This window comes from Lampetra fluviatilis, chromosome 16, assembly GCF_964198595.1.
Source record: "Lampetra fluviatilis chromosome 16, kcLamFluv1.1, whole genome shotgun sequence".
Taxonomy (NCBI): Eukaryota; Metazoa; Chordata; class Hyperoartia; order Petromyzontiformes; family Petromyzontidae; genus Lampetra; species Lampetra fluviatilis.
In genome coordinates, this window is record NC_136290.1 from 11432537 (window position 1) to 11458563 (window position 26027).

At 43.4% G+C, this 26027-nt stretch overlaps 2 protein-coding genes across 11 annotated transcripts in view; one reads left to right on the forward strand and one right to left on the reverse strand.

Annotated features, from left to right (window-relative positions):
- The first annotated feature begins 7411 nt into the window (after positions 1 to 7411).
- On the forward strand, positions 7412 to 12341 carry FSHB (follicle stimulating hormone subunit beta). Its single transcript, XM_078863459.1, has 3 exons — positions 7412 to 7530; positions 8168 to 8330; positions 11294 to 12341. The coding sequence occupies exons 1-3, from the start codon at positions 7412 to 7414 to the stop codon at positions 11582 to 11584; spliced, it is 573 nt and encodes a 190-aa protein (XP_078719585.1). The 3' UTR covers positions 11585 to 12341.
- A 2961-nt stretch (positions 12342 to 15302) lies between these two features.
- LOC144936532 (neuron navigator 2-like) overlaps positions 15303 to 26027 on the reverse strand; it is a 127559-nt gene continuing 116834 nt past the window's right edge. For all 10 annotated transcript variants that reach the window (XM_078863712.1, XM_078863711.1, XM_078863710.1 and 7 more), the window contains 5 exons: positions 23862 to 23933; positions 22637 to 22833; positions 21872 to 21990; positions 18373 to 18576; positions 15303 to 17638 (listed from right to left, as the gene is read on the reverse strand). In XM_078863712.1, coding sequence (XP_078719838.1) covers positions 17588 to 17638; positions 18373 to 18576; positions 21872 to 21990; positions 22637 to 22833; positions 23862 to 23933 — 643 coding nt within the window. In that variant the 3' untranslated portion in view covers positions 15303 to 17587. The remainder of the gene's footprint in view (positions 17639 to 18372; positions 18577 to 21871; positions 21991 to 22636; positions 22834 to 23861; positions 23934 to 26027) is intronic.

Below are 26027 nucleotides of genomic sequence, written 5' to 3' on the forward strand. Positions count from 1 at the left end.
TTAGGATCGCGCTTCCTGTTTAATATAAGTTGCTTATAGAGTTGATATAAACTGCTACGAATGGGAAATATCCGGCGTTGACTGGGGCAAAAATATAATGGTGAGGGCGGTTGTGAGTGGCGATTGTGAGTGGTGAGGGTGAGTGGTGAGGGTGAGTGTTGAGGGTGAGTGGTGATTGGTGAGGGTGTGATTGGTGAGGATGAGTGGTGAGGGAGAGTGGTGAGGGACAGTGGTGAGGGACAGTGGTGAGGGTGAATGGTGAGGGTGAGTGGTGAGTGGTGAGGGTGAGTGTTGAGGGTGAGTGGTGAGTGGTGATTGGTGAGCGTGTCATTGGTGAGGATGAGTGGTGAGGGAGAGTGGTGAGGGAGAGTGGTGAGGGTGAATGGTGAGGGTGATTGGTGAGTGGTGAGGGTGAGTGTTGAGGGTGAGTGGTGAGTGGTGATTGGTGAGGGTGTGATTGGTGAGGATGAGTGGTGAGGGAGAGTGGTGAGGAAGAGTGGTGAGGGTGTGATTGGTGAGGATGAGTGGTGAGGGAGAGTGGTGAGGGTGAGTGGTGAGGATGAGTGGTGAGGATGAGTGGTGAGGGAGAGTGGTGAGGATGAGTGGTGAGGGAGAGTGGTGAGGGAGAGTGGTGAGGGTGAATGGTGAGGGTGAGTGGTGAGGGTGAGTGTTGAGGGTGAGTGGTGAGTGGTGATTGGTGAGGGTGTGATTGGTGAGGATGAGTGGTGAGGGAGAGTGGTGAGGAAGAGTGGTGAGGGTGTGATTGGTGAGGATGAGTGGTGAGGGTGAATGGTGAGGGTGAGTGGTGAGGGTGAGTGTTGAGGGTGAGTGGTGATTGGTGAGGGTGTGATTGGTGAGGATGAGTGGTGAGGGAGAGTGGTGAGGGGGAGTGGTGAGGGTGAATGGTGAGGGTGAGTGGTGAGTGGTGAGGGTGTGTATATATGTAAGGTTATTAAGAAATATATTTTTCACCCGGGCAACGCCGGGTACTTATGCTAGTGAATATACAAAACAAAAAAACTTTTCTCGCATATGTTTTCATAAGTTATCGACTTTTGAATGATATACAATAAATGTGAGCAATACGTTACTGTGTTTTCCCATTTATTCTAACACGTCTGGTTCGGCACGGAACGGGATGCCAAATACCTGTCGGCCCGTGATCATTGCAAGGCCCACGGGGTCGCTGGTGGCCTCCCCGACAACACACAACATACTCTTTGGTTCTTTCGGTAAAGTCACGTCGGTGAAAATAAAAAATAATCATGAAATTTAAAATAAAAATGAAAATAACTCGATTAAATCACGACATTCCGTGCGCAATACAAGCGTCCTTAATCAGGTTGGGACAACCACAGCGAAAAATACAATCGCCGAAGTATGCCAAACAGATGGATTGTCGCGGCATCTCTTGAGGAAGGTTAAGCGACTCGATTAGCTTTGACTATTTTCACCTACGTGACTTTACCGACAGAACCAAAGAATATGGATCCTTGCAGTCACGAAAACTTCAAATCTAGAATTAACCGCCTCTACGGGGAGGAATTCCACTTGTCTGTTGGAGCTTTTAACAGACAACGGGACAAGAAGTCACAGCTAATCGAGTCACTAATCTTCCTCAAGAGATGCCGTGACAATCCATCTGTTTGGCATACTTCGGCGATTGTTTTTTCGCTGTGGTTATCCCCACCTGATGACGGACGCTTGTGTTGTCCCCGAAACGTCGTGATTTAATTGAGTTATTTTTATTTCATTTTAAATTTTATGATTATTTTTATTTTCACCTACGTCACTTTACCGAAAGAACCAAAGAGTATGGATCCTTGCGGTCATGAAAACTTCAAATCTAGAACACACAACATGTGAAGACGCCCCTTGCAGGCGGTGTGGCGACCCTCGCACTGATGACATACCTGTCAACCCCTTACCAGTGCCTACCTTAACACATTCCTGCCTACCTTATTACAGACCAATTCAGACCTTATTGGTCACCCAGTGTCATTATACATCTCAACGGTCATCCTACAAAGTTCCATCACAAGGGAGAAACACAAACAAATCGACACATTTTTTGCCCGGATTGATACGGCTGTGCGCCGTATGGACCTAAAAACTCAATTTCCCTGTACAAAAATACAGAAAAACCGTATGAGTTGACAGGTGATGTCTTATCGGCGAAAGTGCCCCACCTCCCTCGCTCTAAAAATGAGTGAAGAACACTGCTCTACACCTAGAGGAGCTCGCAAGCTACCTCGAGTGGAAGGGGTCTTCCACCAGCATTGGTGCGACCAATCAAATTGAGAAATCCAGGCAGCTGCCTGTCGTGCCGTTTCGCTTTGTGCGACTTTTTTTTTTTGGAAACGCATCTACTACAGCCGCATAAAGCGATTGAGACCTGCAAATATTGACTTCGCGATAAAGGTGAGTGCTCGGCCAGTAAGCAGTACAGCAGCGAGACAACGGGGTTGGTGTTCCATGGTCCTGATGGGGAGGACATGGTCAACCTGAAGATCAATGTTGACGCTTTTCTATGGGGTGAGCACCCCAAAAGCAAAACTACTTTAAAATTTAGCTTTGTTCGTATGGAATCACCTTGACGCCACAGCGAGTGGACGATGCTATCACGTCTAATCATGACAGCACGGATGTCCCCCTCTCGACTGAGAATCCTCGCCGTTTACCATCTCGTTCGCGTCATTTATTTTGTGTTTGTCGGTTTGCTTAATGAAGCTAAACGTAACGCGATTATGCGATTATATAATGTGCGCATGATTTGCACGTGGAAAAAAAACCGGTCTTCACGCGAGGTGGCTTGAGGTCCCGTGGCATTTAGACGGTACACGTATATCTAAATTGTATAAAATTGCATAAAAAGGAAGAACATTGTACTTACAGTGTATATTTAAATAATAATTGTATCGTATAATCGCATTGTGTGAACTGGTCTAATAGTAGTAATGCATAATTATTCGTTTTCTATATAGTAGTTGCTTTTATACCGAGGCGTCTCAGAGCACTTTACCTGCGATTAGCGACAGACATACACCTCTGATTACAGTGTGTAACAATTTAGTTTGTTCCGCATGGGTAGTAAGTGTTATTTCCTAATTGCTTATGCCTCATAAGTACAGGTAATGGCTATTATTCCCAACAAACTTTGCTTTTATGACCAGGACAGAGATATTTTGAAATTTACCTATTTTCAATGAGAAAACGGGCGAATTTGTGTCTTTTCTTTCACATAAAGTCATACAAAACAACATGAATCAAAATTAACATGTATTTATACTACTAAAGTATAAATACACGGTTGGTTACGTACGGTGCAAAAGAAGTCCAACACATACGGTGCATACAACACATGGACCTTATTATATTCGTGGGTCATGGAAACCCGTGGAGATGGGGGGAAGTCTGGACATGCTGAGATATTAAAATAAAAAAGCCATTTCTATGGTACTGGCACTCGTATGCACTGTTCTGGGTTTTTTTCAGTTGCATCCCTCCAACAACAATCGCTGATTTTGTTTTGAAAACATGTTAGAGATGTTTTTTTCTTTGCTCACATTTCACCTTTACCGCAACTTGGCAGCCTTTATTTGTCCAGTTCTTTGGTCCTCGGCTCACGCACACACGTGCCACTTGAAAATTTAAAGTAGGTCCATCAAATCATCAACACGTTTCATCATTTACAATGACAATAATTCGACATTTGCGAGGCGCATTTCATCCGTAGATCAAGGTGCACATGAATGGCGACCATCTCCTCTCGAAGTGCATGAGAGCACCTGATGCTTTGGAGAACACTTTCAGACAAGCTCCACAATATATGTTTATTGTAGTCACGGCCAGTGGCGGCTCCTGCAAAATCTCTCAGGGGGGGCAAATGTCTGGATGATTGATAAGGATAAGGTCCACCCATGCAATGGATAAATTAACAGCTTAAGCATGTAAAGGCAACTTCACTTCTTTAATATTAATGAAAAATAAAGTGACTCTTACAATACATCTTGTTTGTTTCTATACTCACTATTAAAACAAACCACTCAAGTTTCTTTTATTAAAGATTCCACTAGGTGGCGACAAATTATATTGTTGGATGAAACGTGCTTACGTATGATGACGTAAGCACGTATGATGACGTAAGCACGTTAGGGCGAGCCCTCCCGGAAGCCATAGAGAATGCATTGCAGCGCCCCCGTTCGAAAAAAAACATCTTTGAATGTAAGTCTATGGGACCACTCGGGGCGATTCTCAGCTGGAGGGAAATCGCCCAAAAAGAGGCGGTACTCCACAGAACGTAGCATGACGCTGATTGGACTATATCCAGAGGCACAGTGACGGCTAGCGTGACTCTGTGGTTGAATGACATTGGTGGTGCGTCGCCCAATCGCCCTAATGAAGAAACCGCCCCTGGTCACGGCAATGAGACGTAACGCCATCTTACGGCAATATAAATCCATACTCTATGAGACCTCGTTTACCAGTGGCAAAATATAGTGATACGTTTTTACCCTTTCAACTGGTACGAAAACTGATACCTTTATACAAGGCATCATGTTTGCAATAACCACAACACAAGCAGTCAAAATGCAAACAAAAATAAACAACTCTGATAATGATAATTGTTTTTTACCCTTCTATCTGGCAACAAAACTGACACCTTTTTACAAGGAGTCATGTTTGCATAGACCACAATACCTGCAGTCATAATGCAAACAAAAAACATAACTCTGATAATGTGCACTGTCCTTGAAGTTGATTGGTCCACACCCGAGACAGCTTTCCTTAAAGCCTAGTCTCACATGGGTTGGACCAGATTATCAGAGTTATGTTTTTTGTTTGCATTATGACTGCAGGTATTGTGGTCTATGCAAACATGACTCCTTGTAAAAAAAGGTGTCAGTTTTGTTGCCAGATAGAAGAGTACAAAAACAATTATCATATTTTTTACTGGCAAATGAGGTTCCAATGGTGTAAACTCTGATAATAATAATGATATGCACTGTCCTTGAAGTTGATTGGTCCACACCCGAGACAGTTTTTCTTAGAGCCTAGTCTCCATTGGTGTTGGACCAGATGACGCCAAAAGGCGTACGCCAACTTCAAGGACAGTGCATATCATTATCAGAGTTTCTTTTTGTTTGCATTTTGACTGCTTGTGTTGTGGTTATTGCAAACATGATGTCTTGTATAAAGGTGTCAGTTTTTGTACCAGTTGAAAGGGTAAAAACCTATCACTATACATCCATACTCTTTGGTTCTTTCCGTAAAGTCACGTAGGTAGAAATCCAGGAGTGATAATTTTTGGTTCGATCAATTTACAGCCAACACCTGGCGACTACCAGCTCCGTAGTTCATTTATGCATTTAAAATGTCAGTCAAAGCTCCCTAAATCTGTTGTCATAGGTATTGCAATGTAATATGAGGGTTCCTGCGTTATCACGTGATACGATAACCCTACCAAATTTCACAAAACGTCAATCGTGTTATCAGTTTCCCACAGCTTTGCGTTCCTGAAAGGTGCGACGACGAATATCGGAAACGATGTGAATCAAAGCGATGTACAGGGGAAGTAGTGGGTGGTGGTGGTGGTGGAGGCGAAGCATGAGAGACGACGGATAACGAGAAAGGATGAACGATGTTGTCAGCGACGTAGGTGCGGGTTGATAAAGTGACGATGAATTTTGAGAAACGACGCGAAAAGGGGAAGAAGTGTATCGGGGAATTACTGTAATTCTCCTTCTTGGTTTTTTCGGTAAAGTCACGTAGAAGGGAAGTAATAAAATAATAAAAATAAAACATAATAAAATGAAACAATTCTCACGACGTTTCGGCCACAACGCAAGCAGCCGTCCTCAGGTGAAGAATGAGACTTCAAGCTAGGAACTTACATATAAGCTGGGTTGGGGGTGGTAGAAGAGCGCCTTAACAAAAAGAATGTGCATATCAAGATGAGTTTAGCATATACATGGGAAATGCGCAGGGGGCGGGGGGGCTTCAAAGTCATACCATGCCCACGCACTATGCAGGATCAAGAGCACCAAGGGGGGGTGCAGGGATTAGCATTAACAAAGGAAAGGAATGCCAATGATATGTAGCTGCAGTAACTAAACAACACCGTAGAAAACTAAGGTATAAACTACATACAAAGACTAGATTATAAACTGCATAGCACCATCAGTATACTTACTATACTCTACAATAAGCTGAGTTACTAACGGCAAGTAATACATTACAATACTACGTCGTAAAAGTTATATAATATGCTTCCATCTAAACTTTATTCTCTTACATCAACCGAGCATATACCGTACTATATACTGCCATAGATAAACCCAACATTAAATTATATACTGTATTGCAATAAACCACATTTCAACATAACACTGTAATTCTATTTTTAATCGGTATTGTATTGCTGTTGTGCTTTTCTGTACTTCTAGTATCAATAAACGTTACTTTAAAACAATGCTCGCCTGCAGTTCACTCAACATCGCCTGATGTGCATAACCATTTCGATATATGGACGTTATAGTGCACAACGTTGTCAAGTGCTGCACGTAAAACGATTCAGTCAATTATTGCGGAAGAAATCTGGAATATGGACGAGGAAAAATTTGCAATGTGAAATTAAGGTTAAGATTTACTTTATTCGCGATGTTTATGGAGTAAAAGCGCATTTGTCCGTCTGCGAGACAGTCACAGCAACTGTGGTTTTGTCAAAGTGTTGTGCTTTCATTTTGACTGCGAGGAAACAAGAGACCGATGCACTTGATGATGAGATATGTGCAACATCTGACCTTTTCACGAACCTTTTTGTGCGTGTGTTTAGTTTGTTGTCTTTCCCTCGCACCTCCGATTCGCACAATTGGCTACGTGCGGTGCGAAAGAAGTTCAACATGCATACGTACAAAGTGGACGTGCAGGAAAATCAACAGCCAATTCAGGAGCGAGATTGACTTCATTGTAACGGGCACATCATAGAATGTCAGAGGTGTCGGTCCTTAACAAATTAAAATAAAGGCATCGATCACAAACTTGTGCAATGCTAATCGAATTTCAACAAACACAACAGTCAAGCACAGTCAATTTGAGGCCCAAAAAACCCACGACAGTTAACATCAAAACCTATGCCAGAAGGTAGGTGAATTAGTTGTTGTAAGATTATAATCAGTCATTACTTTCCCCGAGTCGCTTTCTGTTGTTCTAAACACGTCACTTCAGTTTTGGCACCACAGGCTGAAAGAAAACTCTCTGCTCGGCGATATTTAATCACATAAAAGATCACCTTTTATTTTCCATTTCAGTATATGTTTTTTTTTAAATTACAGCCTTGCCGTGCCAGAAGCTGACAATGTGCCAAGATGTGATTAACACATATATTTATAATAGCAGCCTAAACCCAACCATGATCAGCGGCTCCAAGTATATAAGACCCACGTTCGCCCTGCGTTCAGTCTCTCTGCACTCAGCCCATTCATTCATTCACAGATCAACAGCAACTCTGCACCCACTCCAAAACAAAAGGTAACGTGACAGTACCGCCGTAAGCATGTTTCCAAGCGTAGTCGGTAAGTGAGTATTCATACATACATACATCCACACACATTACTCTGAGATATATGTTACATAACGGCATGCATTACGTACCTAACGTGTTTTTCTCCATAACATTTCTCGATTTTTTTTGAATGACTGAAGACAGAATATTTCATTTGAGCAATTATTTTGGTCATTGGTACTATCGGCTATTTCAAGGCATCTAGCTAGCGTGGAAGAGTAGGCCTCGGCTATAGAGCTACGTCTAATAGACGTTCATTTGCCCAGCAGTACCGTAAGCAAGCAATTGCAGGGCTGCACCTTTACCTGCGCTGTAATAAACGGCGACATCACTGCAACTGCACACAGATCATTGTGTGTCTGTGTATTCTCTACACCGATGCTGAGGCTCCTTCCTAGATCGACTCAGCATTAAATGAGTATTTTAGTGCGGTGTGTAAACAGCGGCACTGTGGAGAGACAAACGCGGCCGGGGCACGGTTCTGTCCACACCACCCACGTCTTGCGCAATCATCATTGTCTTTCTCTCGCACAAAAATCATCGCGATCCGCACACAAAAAACAAACCTCTGCCATCACTTTTAAAACCGGCATGTCGTTTCAGGATGGGTCCCCTTCAGCTGTTCCAACTGGCTCTGTGGCTCGAGGTGGTTTCCTCCAACTCGTTGTGCAAGCTGCACAACACCACCATAGCGTTGGAGAAGAGCGGCTGCGACGAGTGTCTTTACATCAACACTACCGTCTGCAGTGGCTACTGCTACACCTGGGTAAGGGCCCCCCGTGGATTCTCTCTTCTTCAGCTCGAGGAAGTTGAATGGCTAAAGTTACGCGTTCAATTACGGTACAGATCGTGTCCTCTGGTGGACTTACCGATGCATTTTTTGTCGTATTCTCCGGATTATAAGCTGCTGCGGAAAGTAAGAAGCGCGCTTAAACGTTCGCGCGCCCCGGTATCAGTAGAGCTGTACACTTCTATATTCTTGTTTCTTTCGGTAAAGTCACGTAGAAGGGAAATAATAAAATAATAGATGCAGCCCTGTAATAAAATAATAAAAAAATATTTTGTATTTTATTATTTCCCTCCTACGTGACTTTACCGAAAGAACCAAGAATATGAATCCCTGCAGTCACGAAAGCTTTAAATCAAAATAGGTACACTTCTGTTAACACATACACGTACGCATAGCACTAGCGGATCATAAAATGCAGCCGAAATGTTGTGAATGGTGCGCCTTACAATCCGGAGAATATGCCGGTTGTTGAAGCAAGCAGTGAGGTTGGTTTGAATTACTGAATACTTAACGACGCCTTTGTATTTGGAGTAATTTTCAAAGGGGAGAGTCAAAGATAACACCACGGTTGCGGGCCGAGGAAGTAGAAAAGGGAGGGCAAGAAATGGTGGGACATGGAGTCAGGGGAAAATATAATTTGAGTTTTGGAAGGGTTGATGGACATAAAGTGGCATCACGTCCAAGTCTGGATATAAACCGGGCAGGGTGAGATGCGGTGGGCGAAGGCAGGGGAGCAAAGGGAGGACAAGAGAAGAAAATGTGGATGTCATCTGCGAAGAAATGATGGGGGAAGTGCAGTGAAGAAATGAAAGATGCAAGTGGTGAAATGTAGAAAGAAAAGTAGGGGATCGAGAACAGATCCTTGGGGAACGCCAACAGTGAAGGGGGCTGGGAGGGGAAATGGTTGAATAAGACCGCAGAGGTGCGCAGAGAGAGATAGGACTGTAGCCAGGGAAGTGGTGTGCCGGAGATACCGAGAGAGAGTAAAGAGTCGGATTGTCAACCGTGTAAAAAATCTGAGGACAGATCGAGGAGTATAAGAATAGAAGAGAGAGAAAGAGACCAGCATGAGCAGAGTTAGCAAGGTGATTCTGAACCGAAAGAAGAGCCTTTGCGGTTGAATGAGTAAAGTCACGTAGAAGGAAAAGAATAAAATAATAACATATATATTTTTTATAATAAAAATATTAAAATATTTTTAAAAATCATAAAATATTTGTTATTATAATAAAAATAACAGATTGGAATTGTGGGTAGAGAGAGAGTTAGAAGATACGTAGTGAGTAAGACGAGAGTGTGCCAGGCGTTCTAAGAGTTTGGAGAAATAGGGGAGAAGGGATATAGGGCAGCAGTTGGCAGGAGAGGTAGCAAGGGAAGATGTTTTGAGGAGCGGTACATTAATGGATGACTTATCGTTTATTTGTATGTTAGTTTGTTGTCCTTCCCTGCACCTCCGAAAAGCACGGTTGGCTACATACGGTGCGAAAGAAGTTCAACATGCATACACGGGATGCACAAATTTCAAGTCATTTTTCATTTCGTAATAAATATTTCCATAATTTTCATTAATTTCCAATTCCTTCTTTTTTTAAAGCACATCTTACATGAGCTCTCACTGTCTTATATGAACGTGTATAGTGCTGCATAATCCCAACGTTAAATACAATCACCAATCTAATCAGTTTGTATAAGCAGAGATCACTCAGCTCTGGGTCTCCACATATAAATACGAATAGAACGTATTGGCGGTACATAAGTGCGCCGTATAACAAAAAAAAGCAAACATTTCGCAATCATTGTTTATCTTGCGGGGTGGTGCGGTCAAAATCAGTTCTCGTGACGTCCAAGCAGTCGCAAGACGAACGCTGCGAGCGTCTGAACACGAAGCTTCACAGTCTGTTGCCGTAGAGCCTGGTGACGATTGGCTGCTCAGTGTTCCAAAGGCAGATTTGACTCATCGTGCCCGAGACTTGGCCGCACGGTTCCTCGATTCTATGGAGCCAAATCAACTGTCAATTTCGATTTAAAGCTTTCGTGACTGCAGGGATTCATCTTCTTGGTTCTTTCGGTAAAAGCACGTAGAAGGGAAGTAATAAAATAATAAAAATAAAACATAATAAAACAATTCTCACGACGTTTCGGCCACAACGCAAGGTGAAAACCAGGTCTGTCGCCTCGACAGACCTGGTTTTCACTTGAGGACGGCTGCTTGCGTTGTGGCCGAAAGGTCGTGAGAATTGTTTTATTGTGTTTTATTTTTATTATTTTATTACTTCCCTTCTACGTGACTTTACCGAAAGAACCAAGAAGATCAACTGTCAATATTGACCTTTTTTTTAAACAAGTCTCAGTAGGCTGAATACATGTTCAAATCGCGATAAATTTGGCAACAGAGTCAATTGAAGACTGATTAACATATTTGCTTATTCAAATATTGATTTTAGACTGTTTTTTGAGGACCGGTGTGTTATGCTGCATCGGTGTACCGCCAATACGTTAAATTATTTTTCATGTCAGTCTATTGGCTTTTAAGACCAAAATAAACAAACAGCATTTGTTTAAGAAGTCAAATTATTCACCGGTTTCATCAGCAGGCCGGCTTGTTAAACACATTCTGTTGGATTGCCAGATTGTATTGGTAAGAGCATTCCATATACATTATAGGACACTGTTTAACGCAACAATCAAGATAATGTGTGTATACGGAAATCGGTTTACTTAATTATGTATTCCTGTACTTGCCTACCACTCCGTTATTATTATTTGACCATGGGTTATGATCAGTTATAGGCGCGACGTGTCCTGCCCAAGTCCACTACTTGTCTTCGCAGTTTTGAATGATGCACCGCACCGTTAGTATATGATTAACCTGCTGCACATATTCATCGATTCAAACGTTCACCTCTCAAAAAGCTTGCCCCGATCGCTTCTTTCCACAGCAACTGATCGGGCACAATATGAGGAAGATTGCCCAGGAGGTGTGCACGTACACGGATGTGGGCTACGAGACCGTGACCCTGCACGGCTGTGACCCCGGCGTTGACCCGACCCTCTACTACCCGGTGGCGCTCAGCTGCCACTGCAGCCAGTGCCAGACCGACACCACCGACTGCACGGAGCGCAGCTTGAGACCCGACTACTGCAGCCACCCGAGCCAGATCAAGGGGCCACCGCTTGGAGTCGATCTGACCAACGAAACCGTGCCAGCTGCGGGCAGTGACCGGGTTTAAGAAGAGGTTTAACGGAGAGTTTATGGGGTGGGGGGGTGTGCTGCTAAATTGTCTAAACTCGAGGAATGTGATCGACTGGCATTGAGTTTTTAGTGTTTACGATAGAGCCAGATTTAAATCATGATCTCTTCATGTGAGCTTTATGTGGCTATTCCGTGTGTGTGTATGTGCTTTCATTTAGCCATTGGTTTGAATACAGGCTCTGCACTTTTTAGCCAGGTCAAATTATTTTGCAGGCTTACAAAGTCTAACCCTAATGTATGTAATGGTAAGAAAATTATGTGCCGATAAATGTTTGTGAGGCTATATAAAGTAATAGCAACGAGACAACCAACACCAATTAAGAAACTATTTTGTTGAATGAACTAGCAACCCAGAATTGTAACAATTCTTCGCATTGTGTGGGAGGGTGTGTGTGTGAATCGTTATGCTCTGGAAAAAAACACCCAAAACCTATGCCAGGTGCCAATAAAGTTAAACAAATCTGGCGCACCAACCCGATTATAAGACGCATGCACCCAAGTGCATGCTATGCGGGTGAATAATAGAAACTTTCCAAATGACACATCTTACATTTAAGGGGCAATGTTGGCAGTGGTATTATGGCATGAGCACACACAGCACATTTCCACCACCACCAGTGTCTTTGGTAGTGTTTCAGTGGTAGAAATATATATTGTTATGTGCTTGGCCGTTTGAAGGAGTGTGTTACCGTTGTTATAGCTATTACTATTTTCCGAAGCATTTTCTTTTAATGTTCCCTCACTGACAAATATTGATAACACATTTGCTGTACTCTTACACAATGGCTAATTACTTTCGCGAAGGCCTCTTGACTGCTTTCCAAGTCGATGTAGTTCAGTGTTGTCATGGATTGTTGTAAAAGTTCCACTTTCCAACAGTGAAAATAATTTCTAACCACTGTAATCCAAGTCTCATGAATTCAGCAGCACTTGAGTCAAGCGTAAATTTTACTTTAAAGCTTCCAAAAAGATTACTATCGTTGTGCATCACCCCACAGGAAAACAATATTGGAATGTTGCAAATAATAAACGTCTTAACGTTGCATATTGGTGTTGATGTTTCTTCGTGGAGGCGGTCCACCCTGTCGCTCTCCTCCCATCGTGGATCCTTGCGAAGGGGGGGACAGTTTAGCGAAATAGACAACAAAAAAAGTTCGGAGGAGATGAGTACATACATCTCAACGCCTTATCAGTATCTACCTTATTACAGACAATTTTACACCTTATTGGTCCCCCCGTGCCCTTATAAATCTTGTAGTTCATCCTACAAAGTCCCATCACAAGGGAGAAACGCAAACAATTAGATAAAAACATGTTTTTGCCCGGATTGAAACGGCTGTACGCCGTATGGACCTAAACAGCCAATTTCCCTGTACAAGAAGACGGGGCAAACCGCATGGGTTGACAGGTCGGTGAGTAGGAAGTCTGCGCTGCGTTCTGTCCTCTGGAGAAGTGGGGCGACTCCACAACAACTGAGCACCACGGGGGGGGGGGGTGTGAAACGTCGGAACTTTATTTCAATGCGCTCTTCTGAAAGGGTAGTTACGTATTTGCAAACAGCGATCAGAAACACCCTCCCACGGTCACAACACCCATCTCAATTCCCCTGCCCATGGGATTGAGCGCCAGCGTTGATATTCCAGACCCAATTATTATAAATATTTTATACCTTGAAATCAACTTTAAATATCAAAGTCTGAATTGTGCATATCTTCATTACCGCCAATAACTCAATCAACAGTCAACTGACATTGCCGAGTTCCTGTAAGTCTATTGACATTACAGTGATATAAATTTAACAGTTATATATTATTGGAGCTAATGTAAAATAAAGCTGTGTACGTGGGGGTCGGGGTCCAATCGCTGATCACCGTTAACCTTCACTTAGAATACAAAACACGCATCTGGCGATCCCGGAGTTATTACAGATGTGACACGTGATAGAAAAAAAAAGTTTCTTCGATTCGCATACGTTGCAGAGTGCACAATTATACACGTGATTCATTGCAGGTGAGCCTACACCGGCTATATTTACTTGAAATCGACACAAAGGGCTCGAAAGACACACAAACAACCGCACCGCAGACCATGTTGTGATGATCACAAATGACACGCCCCAAGCTGTCAACTTTTTTTTACATTTTTTTTATTATTTCAGGACCAGTTAGGGTTTACCTACTCGCACTGCACGAGTACAATAATGAACCATAGCGTAATGCTGCGCGATACGTAACAGTAAGTACAGAATGAATATGCTAGTAGTGATAACGAGCCGACAAGAGTTCACCTTCTTAAGGAGCCGTGAAGCATGTTACGGACACGTGCCGTGCGATCCAACACACACACACACACAAGGTCTCTGCCAAGCCTCCGCTAGCTCATAACAGCTCTACAGCAAGGAATCAATGAACGTTAAGGTTGGACTTGGCTGTTGTTATTTCTTTCCCCATCCGATAGCGACGATTTTTCTGTTATTTTTGTCGTTGAAAGTATCGAGTCGGCCGTTATACTGACTTCCAAAAGCCAAAAAACCAGGGCTTAATTTCAGCTGGAGAGATGTTCAGGGGGCTGAGCTCCAGAAAATATTCTCACACACCTCCACCTCGACACGCCACGGTCAATAACACCCCTTCAGTGTGGCTACAATGAAGTCATGTTCCACCTCCCAGTCAACCATCGGGTCGGAAAATATTCAGTGAGAAATTAAGCCCTGGGCCCCCTCCCCCCCCCAATCACTAGCCCCCCACTAACCCACCCCCCATTAACCCCCCACTTGTGGTGTTCCGTCACAGAGCACTCGGACATGCTTTTAAGAGAGTGCCTTCATCAGTGTAAACATGACAATGAAACATGTCTGGACGAGTGAGCGATAAGAACGAACAAATCATAAACAATCATTACCCTCGGTGGTGTTTTGCTGAGCGCGGTACCGACCAGTGGCCGGCGTGGCATTGTTGCAATAACAAAATATTTCGCTAAAGCTGTTTCATTAAAACTGCCGAGATACAGATTATAAAAGTAGGCAACGATGTTGAAGTATATCCACCAATGGACTCTGGAAAGAAAGATATCCAATTGAAACATCTGATTAAAATTAATGTCGATGATGCAGTCACTGGTTTTACAAAAAAAAGTTTTAAGTCATCATTTAAATCCATCGGTAGAGATTTCGTGTCAGATTTTAAGTCGTATTTTTTTATTTGATTGAATATCAGTCGGCCATTGCGCTGCATTTGTCTCCTGCATGAAGCGCTGTGCATATCTTTTTTTTACAGCTGCCAAGACTGAGTTAAATGAAAGGCGCTATTCAAAAGTTCGACATCATCATCATCACCGTCATTATAAATATGACAGTGTCACGCCTGTCCGTCAAGACACGGTTGCAGGAGTATTGTGTTGTTAAGGGTTTATTGAATGCAATACCAGGTGAATTCTGAGCATTGCATTGTGACGAAGCAATAAATAGCATAAACTACTGGGACATTACTAGCATGAGGAATAAAACAGGCCCATAACAAACATACCACAGTACAAAATACTAAAGTCTTGCCTAAAATGCAAGAGTTATTGATTTATTTCATTTTTATAGTTTTTTTTTAAGTTTACGGTTTTTTTTCTTTAGCACTGGAAAGGTTTTAAATTAGCCTTCGGACACAGGTACAGTGAGTGTAACGCACTCAATGGAAATTAAGAAAATTGTACAAAAAACCTCTTTGCAGTGCCATTTGAATGCGAAGTAAAAATGCTACTCTTTGCCTTTGTTCAATAACAAAAAAAAAGATTGTTTAAGAACTCGGCTACCGTGTGTACAGGCCAAACAAACCGCATGTCCAATGGTAAGAATGTGAACATCGGGTGAAAGTAACAGACATTAGGAGTGCTAAAGCCAGTTTACGTTTGCGTTTCCACGTACGTCTCTTGTGCGCGTGTATATGTACACGTGTGCGTCGCAGGGAGCGTTGGCACAGTTGTTGTGGCACTGCGCTACACACCTCGTGACCTGTTTATGATTCCCAACCACGGATGATATCAGTGACAAAGTGGTATTTGAACATGTCATGGGCTTTCCATAGGTCTAATTCAGCCTTGAATGAGTACCAGTTGCATCGTGTAAACATCGGTAATAGAGGGACAAAGACGGCCCATCATGACACTGGCTACACCACTGCCGTGCGTGCCGTGCTCGCCTCAAAAGAAACTCACTAAAAGCACGTGGCCCAATCGTCAAATTGACCAAGGGGTTTTTTTGTGCTGGGAAAATTGTGGCATAATAATCCGTGCGCTCCAATATTATGTATGAACCTCAAAACTTGGTTTCGATATGTGGACATCTGTTGCCTCGGTCTGGAAACCCCCAAACCGAACACGGTGCAGTCAACATCAGTTCTGGGAAGATAAAAATGGTCAGGCATGATGCTGGCCCAAGCATTGTCACCTGTGCCATGCTGGCTTTAATGAGTGTTCGCTAACAGTACTTGGCCCAGCATTCTTTGTCTCGTGTGTGTGTGCTTGTTTGTGTATGTGCGCAATTGTGCATGTGTGCCCACTTGAAAATTGATTTGCACGTAATGGTGTTAGACCGGTGAATGAGTTACAAAGAGTACTTGTATTATATAATCTCTAAAAAAAACCCACACCGCACATTTCATAGCACCTGTATAATGACTATGGCTTGGTGTGGCACAATCTGTATTCAAAAGCACCTGCCTTACCTGAAACTAAGCAATACTGTATAATGCACAATGTACACGCGCGCACACACACACACAAACGGACAGAAACACACCCCTTATAAAATATAAAAAAATAACGTCGTAATATAAAAAAAAATCATTTAGTAAATAAATAAAGAGTCATACAATCATATTGATAAATGCACTGGAAAGGTGTGTTTGTTTGGCCTGGTAGCAATACTAACTCGACTACAGCCCACTCTTCCTTACGTGTGGTTATTTAATAGTCCGCTGACGTCGTCACAAACTTAAGACGTGAAACACAAAGAGTGCCCGGGACCCTTTCTGGTGTGTGCATGTGCTTAGTCACCTCAAGCTTCGTTACCTCAAGGTTTGTTACCACAAGCTTGGTAACCTCAAGCGAAGGCATATTATTAGTTTAAGCACCAATCTTGTGAATTTGCCGAGTTGGAGCAAACACCATCGCCGGTGCACAACTTTAAATCAAATTTCTGTTACTTTCCTCGCACAGTATATATATCTTGTGTTCCTAATATGGTAATAAATTAATATAAGGTAATTCTTTTTTTATTATTACTATTTTTAAACCTTTTTAGTCTAAAGTGCAGTAAATCATCTCCAAACTTTGTCTTATGTACAATAACAACAATGTTTTGTATTTGTTTTACTTTCAAGAGGAACAGTTTTGGGCTTTTTAAGTAGCAACTTTTTTTGTTACCCTTTCAAACACTCTTAACGTTGCTGACAACAAGAGTTACAGATCACTACCTTCCACCCGACAAGTCACTTTATTGTAGCACCTCTTCACAAAGTGACAGACTTCAGAGCATTACTCGCTCTTTGTGGGGTATCTGGCATTAACACCGCGTGATTAAACTGCATCAGGCACAGTGGCCAAACCTTCCTTCGTGTGTGGCCGCACGAGATCGTTCCGTTGACACAAGCCAAATGAACACGTGTGTGTGTGTGTGTGCATTTTCTGTGAGATTTTGTTTTTTTTGCCCTCTTTTTTAAAGATATCTCAAAACGACGCAATTACAGAGAGAACTGAGGTGCCAACATTTCCCCCCCCCCGCTCTCTGTGCAACAGAAGCGAACAATTTTGGCCGTTTGCGGTCGCCGATTTTGCACTTTTTTTGTTTGTTGCGACGGCATCAAGGTCACCGGGCCACTCGGCAACGAGGCCCGGCGGTCACCTTGCGGATCTCCGGGTCAGCCACGGAGCGGCTGGCATCGCCCGTCGCACACACGCACGCATGTACCCACGTGCGTGCCCACGCACGCGCCTAGCTCTGGGAGCTGTCGGCAGCCTCCTTCAGCTTCAGCAGCATATTCATCTGCAAGGAAAGGAGGGAGGAGGGAGAGAACATGAACGCACTCCTTTGCCGCACGCTGCCGATGGTAGGCGACGGCGCTGCCGTTAGCGACGCGCTGCTGCTGCTGCTGGTGCTGCTGGTGCTGGGATTCATCGGCTGAGATCGATTCGCGCGCTCGCGATGAATTGTTCACGTGAGGTGAAATTATTTACAATTCGTGAAACGTTTCTAAATGTACACGTGCGGTCTTTTGTCAATCCACTGCTCAATGAGTCGTTCGGTTTATTTTGCAACGGGTAAATCCCACTGGGCAATAAATGATCATTATCAATGGGGGAGTGCCTCCCCCCTCTGTCGTGCAGGTCATAGAGGTTATTTGCTTCACTACGCTGGTCAACGCGGATTAGTGAAGATGGGCAGCATAATTTTGATTTGAAGCTTTCGTGACTGGGCAGCATAGATGAGGGACATAAAAGCACAGGAAAACAAGGATTTTATCACGCTGCCCTCTGCTGCTCAAAATATTATCCAATTACACTCACATGTTGCTTATGAGTTGCAAGCGAGGACGGAGTGAGCACACGTGCAAGCGTTGAATCGTGACCGATTGTTCAAGTGCGCACACCGCATTGCAATCAACCGAGCCGTACATGTGCCCTATCGTCGTGGTGTGAACGAGCGCGCAAGTTAGCACCGCGCCCACGCGCACGGCCGTCGAGCCGTGAGCGAGCGAGCGCGCGAGCGACCTCACTCACAAGAGGGTCTGCGGTGGGCCCGCTGGGCGGCGTGGGCTTGGGGAGGCTTGCGTGGTTGTCGCACTGCGGGACGTCGTAGCCCGCGTCCTCGGGACGCAGCCGAGCGAGGAGCGGCGCCTCGTGGCGCCCGGGACCGGCCGCCCACGGGTACATGTCGAGCACCCACTGCGTGGGGTCCTCCCACGCGCCCCGCTTGCCGTACATCTGCAAAGACAAGTGCATATATTTTTTTCCCTTCACATTTAGAAGCAACGTGCATTTTGATTGTTTGGCTACTATATATTCCCACGTGATGAGCCACTTCGTTGAGCTATCATTCTCAAACAGAGCTATATATCTTCTTGGTTCTTTCGGTAAAGTCACGTAGAAGGGAAATAATAAAATAATACAAATATAACAGTTTAACACGTAGGCTTTCGCGACCAATATTGTTCATAATCAACGATTTTTGGGTTTAGATCGCGTTACTTATAAATGTGTCGTAACCCTCCACCACCCGACACGGCCAATCAGTAAAAAAAAAAAGTGTCACGTTGACAAAAGACAAATAGTTCACTGCTTTAGCCCACCGGTGTGTTGAAGCGTGAAACCACAACATTTACAATTTGAGTACGACGTTTCGCTGGTAATTGCATCCAGCATCATCGGGCAATTCGCCAGAATGGTGAGGCTCTGCTGTGTCTCCCGTTCTTATATAGAGCAGCAGCAGGGTGACGTCATCATTAACTCATCAGTGCAAAGATTTGAGGGGGGGTTATTGTAATTATATACTTGATTAGTAATAAGGCTATTGTTACGATGCGAGTTGTAGATTAGTAATCATTTGAAATGTGTTCTATTGTGATTATGCTACATTAATAATCAGTTAGTGCTTGTTTCCCTTATAAGGAATTGTAATGCATCTTATTTAATAATACGCTTCCAGGCCGCACTAAGCCTGTAGCTGTCTGAGCGATTAAAGTTATTTCTGTTTCTCTCAATCTCAATGGATTCTCTAATTAGTCTTTGCCAGTAGTAACTAGTTTTACACAACACTTCAACGTTGTCAAAATCAATTGAGTGTCCCTGTTGGCAAGCATGTTCTGCCACTGCCGACAGTTGTGTTTGCGATAGTTTAATATTTCTCTGGTGTTCTTTTAGTCTTACACTAACGTTACGCCCTGTCTGTCCAATATAGCATCTGCCACATACACAATTAATCCGATATACACCTTCTGTTGATAATTTAGGTAATTCGTCTTTAGTGCACGTTACTAGTTGTTGAATTTTGTGTACTGTACCAAATCTTACTGTAATGTTTTGCTTTTGCAAAACACGGGCTAATTTGTCAGTTACTCCTGAGATAAATGGTATTTGTATTGTTTTAATAATCTGATCGCTTTCAGCAGTGTTGCTTTGCGATCGTGATTTGGCATTTAGTGCTCTTTTAATTTGAGCATTATTGTAGCCATTCTGTCTTAGTGCTTCTTTAACATGTTTAATCTCTCTCACTAGACTTTCATCATCTGACACTGTTTTAGCCCGATGTATGAGCGTCTTGATTAGAGAGGATTTCTGAGCTGGGTGATGATGCGATTTCGCATTCAGATAGGCATCAGTGTGCGTTTGCTTTCTGTAAACGCTGTGTGTTATTTTACCATTTAGGCCATGCCCAAGTAAAATATCCAGGAACGGGAGTGTGTTATTCACCTCCATTTCCATGGTGAACTGAATGGCCGGGTTTTGTGCATTGAGATGATTTAGAAAATCGTTAAGTGTATCTTTACCATGTGGCCAGACAACCAAAGTGTCATCCACATATCTAAACCAAAAGGATGGTTTTAATGTGCTCGAGGCAAGTGCTCTGGTTTCAAAGTTTTCCATGTACAAATTTGCTATAGCAGGAGATAAAGGAGAGCCCATTGCTGCTCCCTCCCTTTGTTTAAAGAATTCACCTCTCCATAAGAAGTAAGTGTTATTTAAACAATGGTCAGCGAGTTTCGGAATATCTTTTGGTAAATCTGTATTCTTTACCAGTGTATCAAGTAATTTAAGCGACTCGCTCACTGGAACCTTAGTGAATAGCGAAATCACATCAAAACTCACCAAAATATCATTAGGGTTAAGTTTAATATCTTTGATCATATTCACAAGATGTTCTGAATTTCTTATGAATGATGATGTCCTACCGATGTAGGGCTGTATTTGTTTAGTTACATATTTTGCTAATTTATATGTGGCAGAGCCAATTGTACTGACTATGGGTCGTAAAGGGATGCCGATTTTATGGATCTTTGGTAGCCCATACAGTCTAGGTGGTTTTGAAGCCCTTGGCTTAATTAGGAATTGCTCATTTTTTGGGATTAATGAATTTGCAATGATTGCAGTAGTCTTACGTTCCAGAGTATTAGTTGGATCTCGTTTAATTTTAATGTAGGTACTTTCCTCTAATAAATCTTTAATTTTATTATCATAATCGGCTCGTGACATCACTACAGTAGTGCGGCCCTTATCAGCTGCTAGGATTTGAATATCTTTATTTAGACGAAGCTCTTGTAAGGCTTTTGCCTCGTTCGAGCTAATATTTACTTTCGGTATTTTACTATTCTCAATTATTTTGGCAACCTCGTGTCTAGTCATCTCTGCCTCATTATGTGGAAGGAGTCTTACTGCTGATTCTACCTCAGCAATTATCTCATCCACTGGAATTGTGCGTGGGGTAACGGCAGGCAAAGTTAAGGCCTTTAGAAAGGACAGAAATCATGTCAGTGGTTAAATTAGTGTTAGTCAAGTTCATTACGGTTTTGTTTTTAAATTGTTCGTTTTTAATAGGGATTTGTTTATTGTAAAGTCTAGAAAATTTGTTAATTTGGTTAGCATTTGTTAGATTAAACACATTATCAGCCGATTGTTGTGTTATAGTATCGATTATATTCCAATCATGCATGGACACACTATTGCTTATATTTAAATGTAAATGCTTTAGCGATTCAGAAATGCTGGATAATTCACTCCTGTTGTGTTGTATTCTCTCTATTAATAATAATTCGCTAGCTTTGTGTAGTATTTTGTTAGCTTTAGAAGATTTTATGTGATGTGTTATTTTAACTGCGTTTGGTATTACCTTCGAATCTCTGCACCTTTTGAGGAACGCCAATGAAGATATCAATTTCATCCGCTTAAAAATCGTTGATTATGAACAAATATAACATAATAAAATCATTCTCACGACGTTTCGGCCACAACGCAAGCAGCCGTCCGCAGGTGAAGAACAGGTCTGTCGGAAAGACAGCATCTGAATGAACACCACCAGGCTTGGAAGCGTATATTTAAGCTGGTTTGGAGGGGGAAGAGGGCCTTGACAAAGGAATTTGCATATCAAGAGAAATTTAGCATATTTATGGGAAATGCAGATATGGAATTAGTCACTACTTGTGGAATGCGTAGGAGAGCTATATAGTTTCAGTGTGTCTTACCTGTTAAAATAAAAAATTAAGTTTAACTTTAAATGGTTTCATACCTGCAGCCCAGTCCTCACGGCCTCGCACAGGAAGGGAAGCAGCGAGCGGTTCCAGAGATCGACGAACCACACCCGCGACTCGGACACGTCCATTGGGCAGGACAGGAAGAGGTGGGGGCCTGCAAGCGTGCACACGCAGCCACCGCCGATTCAGACACTCGCACATCGACTGATGTTACCATTGATCCCCCAACGCCGCGAGTCTGCAAAGGGGATTACGAAACCAGAGACGATAATTAATTGTGACGTCGGGCTTTAACAACCTTTCGGCAAAAAAATATTTACTTAAAAAAAATGTGGATAAGAGGAATTCGGTAAGAGGAAACAATTGTTGACAAAAATTATGAATGAAAGAGTAAAGTAGAAGATGCTTACGGTGTGGAGTGTAGGTTTGTATGGAGTAGAAATGTGCACAGTGACAAAGGACAAAGTACTACGGTTGGAATCGTTCGAGATGCAATTATGGAGGAGGGTGCGGAGAGTGAGCTGGACAGACAAGAAGAGCAGTGAAGACATTTAGAATGACATCGGCGAAAGAAGAATGGTAATGGAAGTCTTCGCAATAAAAGACCGAATGAATTTGACACATTCTACGAGGGCACAGTTTGATGAATGAGGACGTCGCAGAAGGAACAATTGAAGGGAAAAGAATAATAGCAGTTCTACCCCAGTGCTCCAGCTCCTACCCTCAGGGAACCTCTGGGCGTACGTAGCCGGCTAATCGGAGGTGCTGCTGGCGACGACGGCGGCGGCGACGGCACTCACCGACAGACACGCCTCCGGGCCCGTGGCTCTCCAGGAAGCGGTTGAGGTGGCGCCACAGCTTGGGGATCCACTCGATCACCTTGACGAGGTTCGAGTTGCGTGTGGCCGTATCCACCTCGGCCTCGACGAGGCGCCGTCGCAGGAAGCGTCCCAGGAAGCCCTTGACGGGCTCGACCTGGCTGCCGTGCAGCACAAACCTGGCGGTGCACGGACACGGCGCACGCGTTCTCGTGGGCGCACGGATGCACGTTCCCCCCCCCCCCCCTCGTGTAGCCTTTGTCTTTAAACTTTATATTTGGAGAGCTCCTCAGCTCGAGGTACCTCGCGAAGTTTAAAAGCGGTAACAAAATTAGAGCGATTTGGACGGCAAGGGCGTGCAAAGGGCCGAGAAATGAGTGATCGTAACAGAGGGCGCATGGGGGTGATGAAGGGCTATAGGAGAGAGACTGGAAGGAGTGAAGGGGTAGGAAGAGGAAGGGAATGGGCTATGGAAAAGAGGTGAGTTTTAAGAGAGGAATGGAACAAGCTGTTGGAACAAGTGCTGTTCGCGATCACCTACGAAGGCCGGCAAGGCACAAGAGAGAGTGGGGTGTGCCCAGTATCATGCCCCCGCTGTCTCCCAGTGCTGATGTTTGCACACCAAACCTGGTGCTCGCTTAAGGCTGAGTTAACATAGGAGAGGCCCAGGACCAGTTGAGATAATTGCCACCGTTGTTAGCCATGGATGGAGAATCGACCTCGGGTGGATGGGTTCATAGTGCACAGAGGTAACCATTACACCACTGCTCCCCACATGCAGGCCTGCACATGTGTACACAAGATGGTGGCGATGGTGACAGCAGTGATGGTAGTGATGATGATAGTATAGGTCAGTGGTTTTCAATCTTCTTTGGCTACTGTGTACCTCTTGTTGGAGTTGAGTACCCCTAACCCAACATAGTTCTGATAAATGTATGAATAATGAACATCAATAATTTAATAATGTAAGTCTAAGATCCATTTATAAATCATCTCACGTACCCCCTGGGACATTGCCCACATATCAGCAGGCGGTCCTCCATACCCTCCGGTTGAGAAGCATTTGTATAAGTGACCATGTTACGACAGAAATGGTAGTGATGTGGATAGCGAAAGTGGTGGTCGTGGTGGTGACAATGCTGATGATGGGAGTGATGATAGCGGTCACGGTGATGATAATGTTCGTGATGATGGAGTGAGGCCACACCTGACGTTGGGATGCAACTTCACGTCGGGGGTTGCCGATGTAACTTGCTCGAAGATTCCAATCAAGTAGGGACTGGTGCAGTAAAAAAAAACACAAATTGATTAAGCAAAAACCCTTACAACCACTCAAGAGCAGACAAAAGAAAACGCCAGTCGAAACCGGCTGAGCATTGCAGCAAGTAATTGTTTTTTTCCAACGTCAGAAAATATTACGAGGAAACACAAACCGTGCCTTTGTAGAACTGCACGCATGCATTGTCATTACCAGCCACTCAGGTAGTTGGAGGGAGATCCTGTTACTGTCTGAGCATAACAGCACAGATGTCCCATCCCAATTTCAAATCCTAGCTGCTGTTTACCGTCTTGTTTGCGCGGCTTCTCAAGTTTTTTTATTCTATTTTGTACTTGATTCTACGTACGTACGTAGAACTTGTGCCGCACTCCGTGCATAGCCAACCGTGCAAATTGTGCAAAAATTGTCTTCACTTCATTAACCGATACCTAAACATGAGCAAATCATTAGCACGTAATTTTCAAACACACACACACGCAATTTTTATTTTAGCACACGCAAAAATGTGGTGCCCCCCCCCCCCGCATTGTGAGCGTTGCCACTGGGTTTAAATAATTGAATCGATGGATTATTACATGCGGTGTCTTGAGGTGGGAAACTATTTTTTTATTTTTCCAGGTAAGGTCCACTGAGCTGTAAAGATCTTTTTAAAAAGCGACCTGGCCACAAATAATAGCTGAAGAAAGTGGCTTATCATGTGGAAATGTATAGCAGCCACGTACTCTAAACGCTTGTTCCTAAATGTGGAGGGAAAACTGGAGAAGCTGGAGAAAAATCCATGGTGAGAGAGATACGCAAACTCGAAATATACAGGCGTCAGGGAACAGGGGTCAGGATCACACCCACGACCTCCTGTATACCAGGCGAGTTAGTTAACATCTCACCACCGTGGCGCCCCTGCTATATTTTAATGCTATATGAATCCAATTTGTATTGCATTGCATTGCATAGACAGGCATGATATGTTATGGAGATTCGTCGAGGCTTTCCCGGGTACACAGGGATATAATAAATGTAAAAAATGTGTGCAGCTCCAGGTTAGCTCTTACACAAATCCAATGTATATCATATGGCATAATTGCATTATACAAGAATTAATTATTTTAGACTGCATTGAGAAAGACGCTATGGGGCACAATGAATTAACATCGTCATCATTAGCTACGGTCTATTCACTGCTGGATAAATGCCACTCTTGGCCATCACCATCTATTACGGTCTTGCGATGCCACAATCCATCTGGCCGCTGTCCATAAGCTAAGCTAACTGCTCCATCTCCGCAATGATCGCCCTCCCAGGCATGGTCCAAATATGTCTCTCCAATAATAATTTTCCTTTATTTATTCTCGGCTCAACTTTGCAGCCTTCTTTCTTAAATTGTTGTATAACAAGATGTTTGTTTAACTGCTCCTTGCAGCTTTGAACTGATTCAATCAGACCGATGTATTTTGCAAAACTGAGCCAACAAAACAGACCATCCCAGATACTGGATGCTTAATTGGCTCAATCCATTAAACTAATGAACAAAAACGGTTATTGCCACGATTAGAGTATTGCTGTATATAGTTTCAGCTCGGGGAGAGTTGAAAACGAGGACGTGAGCACGGACAAATTGTCATAGCCTCATTATTCTTGCCAAGGACAAGGTTTTATGGCTAGGGTTATAACTAGTGTCAGGGCTAATGTAATAATTGGAATATTGTTCTGGTTACTGATAAGGTTGTGGCCTTCATTATATAATAGTATGAGTATTTATGTGGTTAGGTCTTATAGTTAGGACCACAGCTAAAGCTAGACCAATTGTCTCAATGATGCTTGAAATTTTTCACGTCAAAAGTTACCAGAGATATGGCCAGGATTTGGGATAGGGTTAAGGTTAGAGCTTGACTTTCAGGCTAGGGTTATGGATGAGGGCTAGGCTCACACAATCACGTGGCACTTTCTCGTGTTTAAGGACGGCGTCGTGACTAAGCGGAAGGGAATTTGTCGCTGTTCGCAGAGGTTTGTGGTTCATGCCCAGCGGGTACCCTGATTAACGCCGTGGGTGTATTAACCAAAAAAATGTGCCGTCTGCTTCACAGTGGATGTACAAGA

What these genes read in the sequence shown, in the direction of transcription:
- FSHB (XM_078863459.1), top strand. Translation starts at nt 7,412, where the DNA reads ATGATCAGCGGCTCCAAGTATATAAGACCCACGTTCGCCCTGCGTTCA. An exon ending in CACCCACTCCAAAACAAAAG is followed by an intron (nt 7,531 to 8,167) that starts GTAACGTGACAG and finishes ATGTCGTTTCAG; the next exon opens with GATGGGTCCCCTTCAGCTGT. An exon ending in GTGGCTACTGCTACACCTGG is followed by an intron (nt 8,331 to 11,293) that starts GTAAGGGCCCCC and finishes TTCTTTCCACAG; the next exon opens with CAACTGATCGGGCACAATAT.